This window comes from Coffea arabica, chromosome 6c, assembly GCF_036785885.1.
Source record: "Coffea arabica cultivar ET-39 chromosome 6c, Coffea Arabica ET-39 HiFi, whole genome shotgun sequence".
Taxonomy (NCBI): Eukaryota; Viridiplantae; Streptophyta; class Magnoliopsida; order Gentianales; family Rubiaceae; genus Coffea; species Coffea arabica.
This window is the reverse complement of record NC_092320.1, coordinates 22,786,005-22,791,125: the sequence shown is the minus strand read 5'-3', so window position 1 is coordinate 22,791,125 and position 5,121 is coordinate 22,786,005. Positions and strand designations below refer to the sequence as shown.

The 5,121-nt window shown below is 34.1% G+C and overlaps 1 protein-coding gene across 1 annotated transcript; it reads left to right on the top strand.

Annotated features, from left to right (window-relative positions):
• Positions 1 to 3,466: 3,466 nt before the first annotated feature.
• On the top strand, positions 3,467 to 4,843 carry LOC113693159 (protein FAR1-RELATED SEQUENCE 5-like). Its single transcript, XM_027211732.1, has one exon. The coding sequence runs from the start codon at positions 3,467 to 3,469 to the stop codon at positions 4,841 to 4,843; it is 1,377 nt and encodes a 458-aa protein (XP_027067533.1).
• Positions 4,844 to 5,121: the final 278 nt, after the last annotated feature.

Here is a 5,121-nt window from a genome sequence, read left to right as displayed (position 1 = left end):
TTTGGTTGGCTGGAATGGAGTGAAGAGAGAGAGAGAGTTTTGATCAAAATGAAGCTTCCAAGAGAAGCTTTAATGTGTCGTCCAAAATTGAGCAAAAGTCAACTCTCCCTCGCGCGCGCATGCTCGCATTTTGTGTTCGATTCCTCTCGAGTTTGTTTCACTAATGCACAAAACCTCTAATGCACTTGTATTCATACTATTATTATTCACTCTTAATGGTCTAGAAATAATGGTTTTAAGTCCCTCAATTAAATCGCGCGTGTGAAAACGCGTACCTTCGGTTTGTGCGCGGTAAAGTGAAATCTCCAATAAATTCTTATAACGATAGTATCACTAACTAATACTTGAATATTTATATATAAAAATACCTATTTTACAACTAATGTATAAGTTTCCAATTTTCCAAACTCATAATACTCTCAAATCGGGTATTGTCTCCAAACGCGTAATCGCTATTCTCACTTAACGAGATTCAAAAAATTAAATTTTGAAACGAGTCATTTTAAAAATATCATTAAACTATAGATCCATGTAATTAGGTCTAAAAAAGTTAGAAAATGATATTCGGGGCAAACAGACAATTAAATATTTAAATAAACTCGAAATAAGAATTTAAAATAATAAATTTTTGCGAGTCGTCACATTCTTGCTCAAGGAAGACCTGGTTACTCCCCTATGTACTGCTTTCTTGCACAATTACAATTTATTTGTAAAAGGAATGCAAATTATAATGGGAGTGTTTGGATAGCACAAATATGTCAAATAATATTTCATTTGTATCATAAACACATTTTTCAACTTACCTTTTTATATTTTCAATTAACTTTTTATCTCACATACATCATATCACAAAAAGTGCTACAGTAATTATTTCAAATAATACTCTATCTAAATATTTGTTAGTGTAATGCCACATGCCTGTCACCCAATACCTTTTTGAATTGAAATCACGAATTCAAAATGATTAATCTAAAGTTATTAGTAATCTGATGGGCACCAGACATTGAATACAATTCTTTTTCATTTCTTGAGTTCGACATGGGATATCAATTAGCACACTAATTGAAAGCAAATACTTAAAAACAGTTTGACTAATGGGATGCCTAGCCCTCATTAGAAGGGAGGTGTTAATTTTTTTTAAATGTTTGTTCATTTAGAAAAATGTCTAAATATAGGAGATACAATGCGAAACGGATCTTCTGTCGCACACCCTATCTCACATCCTATCTCACTCCTTCTAATGTTGCCAAGTGTCTCCTGATAAACCAAACCCTTAAACAACCCAACTCGGACCGGATTAAGTTACTTAATCGATTAACCGTACATAATCAATTAAAATAAAAACCCAAAATACAAAACCCAAATTTATCAATGGAAAAAAAACCACGAACCCTAACAAGAAAATTATCCGCGTTTCATCATACCCTCTCTTTGCATAAACAAATTAGATAGGGAAAATCAGTTTTTATTCATTGGGCAATTTTTTGTATTCAAAAGTTCTATTGTTTATCCAGAGGATTTGGCAGAGATACTACCATATCCTCACGAAGAGAGAACTGACACGGGTAATTTGGTTCTTGGCTTGAAACCCAGATTATTTTGGTTTTTGATTTGTAATTTTCTTCCCTTTCTTTCTTTTTTTTGTTTGATGGTTTGCTTCTGTCTACAATCTTTTAGTCGCTTTTTTTCCAACCAATTTTCTATTTATGGTCAATGATGTTGGAGCAACATAATGTAACGTTGTTGTGTTCAATTTATCACGATCAAATTCTGGTGTAGATGTCCTGCAATTTCTACAATACTGATCAAAATTCCTTTTCTGGGCAGGGTCCACTCATGGGGGGCCATTTGTTTTACTGGGCGGCGGGCATGCTTAGCTAGCTGCCATGAATTTATTTATCTTACTTTTGATTTTTTGTTTTTATTTTTCGGAGCCACTATTACATATCAGGAATATTTATGATGCTCAAAGCCATATTTAGCCAACAATTAGTGCTAGCTAGCAAGACATATTACAACAGCCTATTATTTGCTACGTATAACTACTGCCTATTGCTTATCGCCGACTAAATAAATTATGTGATGAGTAAGTCAAATAATCATTGTGGTATGAGTGAACTTGTATAGGTTTGGAATCTTATAATGAAGCTAGTCAATGGCATCAACTTTCTTTACTTCATTTTATTTTTGGAGTTGATGACTTGCTGGAGTTTTCTTTTATTATCAACGAGGTTTGTTGATGGTGACAGTATGTTCTTTAAAAAAGAGTGGGAGCAATGTGAGAAAAGGGGGTTTACTTTGGAAATCTAAGGTTGTTCTTTTGAAGTTCAGTATGCTGAATGATAATTTTCTCTTAATGTTTGGACTTGGTATTGTTAGGTAAACTGGAGAATTGAAATTTATGGGCACCCATTGAAGATTTATGGTAAAGATTGGTATCCAATTTCTGTGCTTCAAAAAACTTAAAAGGAAAAGGAACTATTTAGATTCCCTGGGTCATTTGGAAATTGATACTTTGCTATGCTTTACTACTTAAAACTACTCCATCTATTATTCTCCAACTCCAACAACCGGTCCTGAAATTCTTAGAATTTTCTTTTCCATTAGAATTGCTTTATCTGTAATCTTGTGGTTGACCACATTGGTTTTGAATTACTAAGGAAATACCTGCCGTTGATGTTGACCAAGATAGTGTTGAAGCCAGGCAAGGTTCAGACTTCTGAGTTCTTTAGGCACCTAGTTTTTCAATCAGTTTCTGGAGAATAGATGCTCAGAAGGTGTACCAAAATAAATTTTTAGCATTCATAACACTGAAGTAATGGAATTTGATATTCTTGCCTATTCTCTAGCAAAAATCTGGACTTTATTATCTGAGCATCCTAACGTGAAAAATTCTTGAGACCCAAATATTTGCAGTCTGTTATGTGTTAGTAAGGCTTATTCATTAACAAAAGGCTTGTTTTTGGACCATCTCTGGGGATCTTGTGCATATTTGTCGGAGGATCCCTATGGTGCGGATCTCTATCTCTGCTATTGTTTTGTAACTTTATTCATGGAATCATTTTTATCTTTGTTTATAATATTACGCTTCATTGCTAATCACTGGATGAATTGTAATTCAAGGTCGATATTTAGGAATTGTTTCTTTTGACTGTCGGATGAGCTTTTATGCTTAAATTACTAATTTAGTCTGAAATAGAGAATGATGTTTTAGTCAGCACTTATGATATTACACTTTTTTTTAAATGAAAAATGAGTCAGCTTTTTCTTGGGTTGTAGGTAGAATCATATCTGAGCATTGTTGTAGACCCAAAGCGTCCTTTAACATTTCGTCAAGTAAGTTTTCCAATGTTTTAGTTTGACTTTCTTCATATTATGCATCTTGCAGTGACCAACATGCAAATTTCTTTCTGCTTTCATCTCCTGAGGTCTATGACACAGGTCATTTGTTGGGTTTTGAGGAAATATGGAGAATGATTTGCCAATTCATGAAATCCAATCATGTTGTAAATTGGACTTTGAAGATGTTGACTTGGAGGAGATAAATGATAATGCCTTACCTCTTTGTATTACTGATGGCAGTCAAGGAAATCAAAATTTTCTTCCTTTGGCTATACCAGATGAATTGATCCTGAAATTTGGCATGGAATTCGATATTGAAGTAGCAACTAGATATTTTTACCAAAAATATGCCAAAGCATCTGGTTTTGGAACTCGATTGAGTAAGGGACATAAAGACAAAAATAGTGATATGATGTTAGATAAAGTGTTTTGCTGCTCCCGTGAAGGAAAAAGGCCAAAAGACAAACGCAATATGAGTGTTAAGTGTCCTCATCCAGAAACAAGATGTGATTGTAGTGCAAGGATGAAAATCAATTGTAGACAAGCTGGAAAATACCGTGTTGTGCAATTTATTGCTGAACATAATCATGAGCTATCAACCCCAAGCAAAACTCATTTATTCAAATCTCATAAACACATGACAATAGCACACAAAGCTGAAATAGAGATGGCCCGAATTTGTGGAATTGCACCAAAACAATCAATTGAATTGATGTCGAAACAAGTTGGTGGACGAGAAAATCTTGGATTCATTCGAGATGATTTAAAAAACTACTTACGATGCAAAAGATCCATACCAATGATGCAAGGTGACACGGGAGGAGTCTTAGAGTACTTACAAAGGATGCAATTAGAGGATCCAAATTTTTATTCTGCCATTCAAGTAGATGAAGATGACTTGATAACTAACATATTTTGGGCCGATGCAAAGATGAGAACGGATTTTGCTCATTTTGGTGATGTGGTTTGTTTTGATACAACTTATAGAAAGCACAAAGATGGGAAGCCAATTGCATTATTCGTTGGTGTAAATCATCATAAACAAAGTACAATTTTTGGAGCTGTTTTATTATATGATGAGACAATTGGAACATTTGAATGGCTGTTTGACACATTTGCTAAGGCTATGATAGGAAAAATACCAAGAACTATTCTTACAGACCAAGACCGAAGAATGGCAACGGTTTTGGCTTCTCAATGGCCAACAACGTATCACCGCTTATGTATATGGTATATCTATCAAAATGCAGCAACACATCTAGCCGATGTCTTTAAAGATTTCCAAAATTTTGCTGCAGATTTTAGTCACTGCATATATGACTATGAAAATGAGAATGATTTTTTTGCGGGATGGAGTGAAATGTTAAAAATGTATGGTCTGGAAGACAACAAGTGGTTGAAGAAAATGTTGATCTCTCAATTTGTTGAAGGGATTTTTATCAATTTCTTTTTTTCGGTCCAAGGATTTGTATTACCTTACCGCTTTCTTGAAGTTGAATGATGCGCCAATGAGATTATAACCATATCCGTACGAATGACCACACCTCTACTTCCAGACTGTGGGATTGTGTTCATGGATTAGTTAGGCCTTTCAGTGGAATAATACTTTGTGCTTATACTTCAATTGGTTTTGATATTTTTTGTTTAAATTTCTATTAAGTGTTGGAAACTTCAATTCCATCTTGTTTTGTTTTTTCTTATGTGCAAAAAAGTTGTAAGTTGCCATGTGTTTTAAGTTTCAACATTTAAATCACTCTGATGAAAATACACCTATTTTTG

What these genes read in the sequence shown, in the direction of transcription:
- LOC113693159 (XM_027211732.1), top strand. Translation starts at nt 3,467, where the DNA reads ATGGAGAATGATTTGCCAATTCATGAAATCCAATCATGTTGTAAATTG.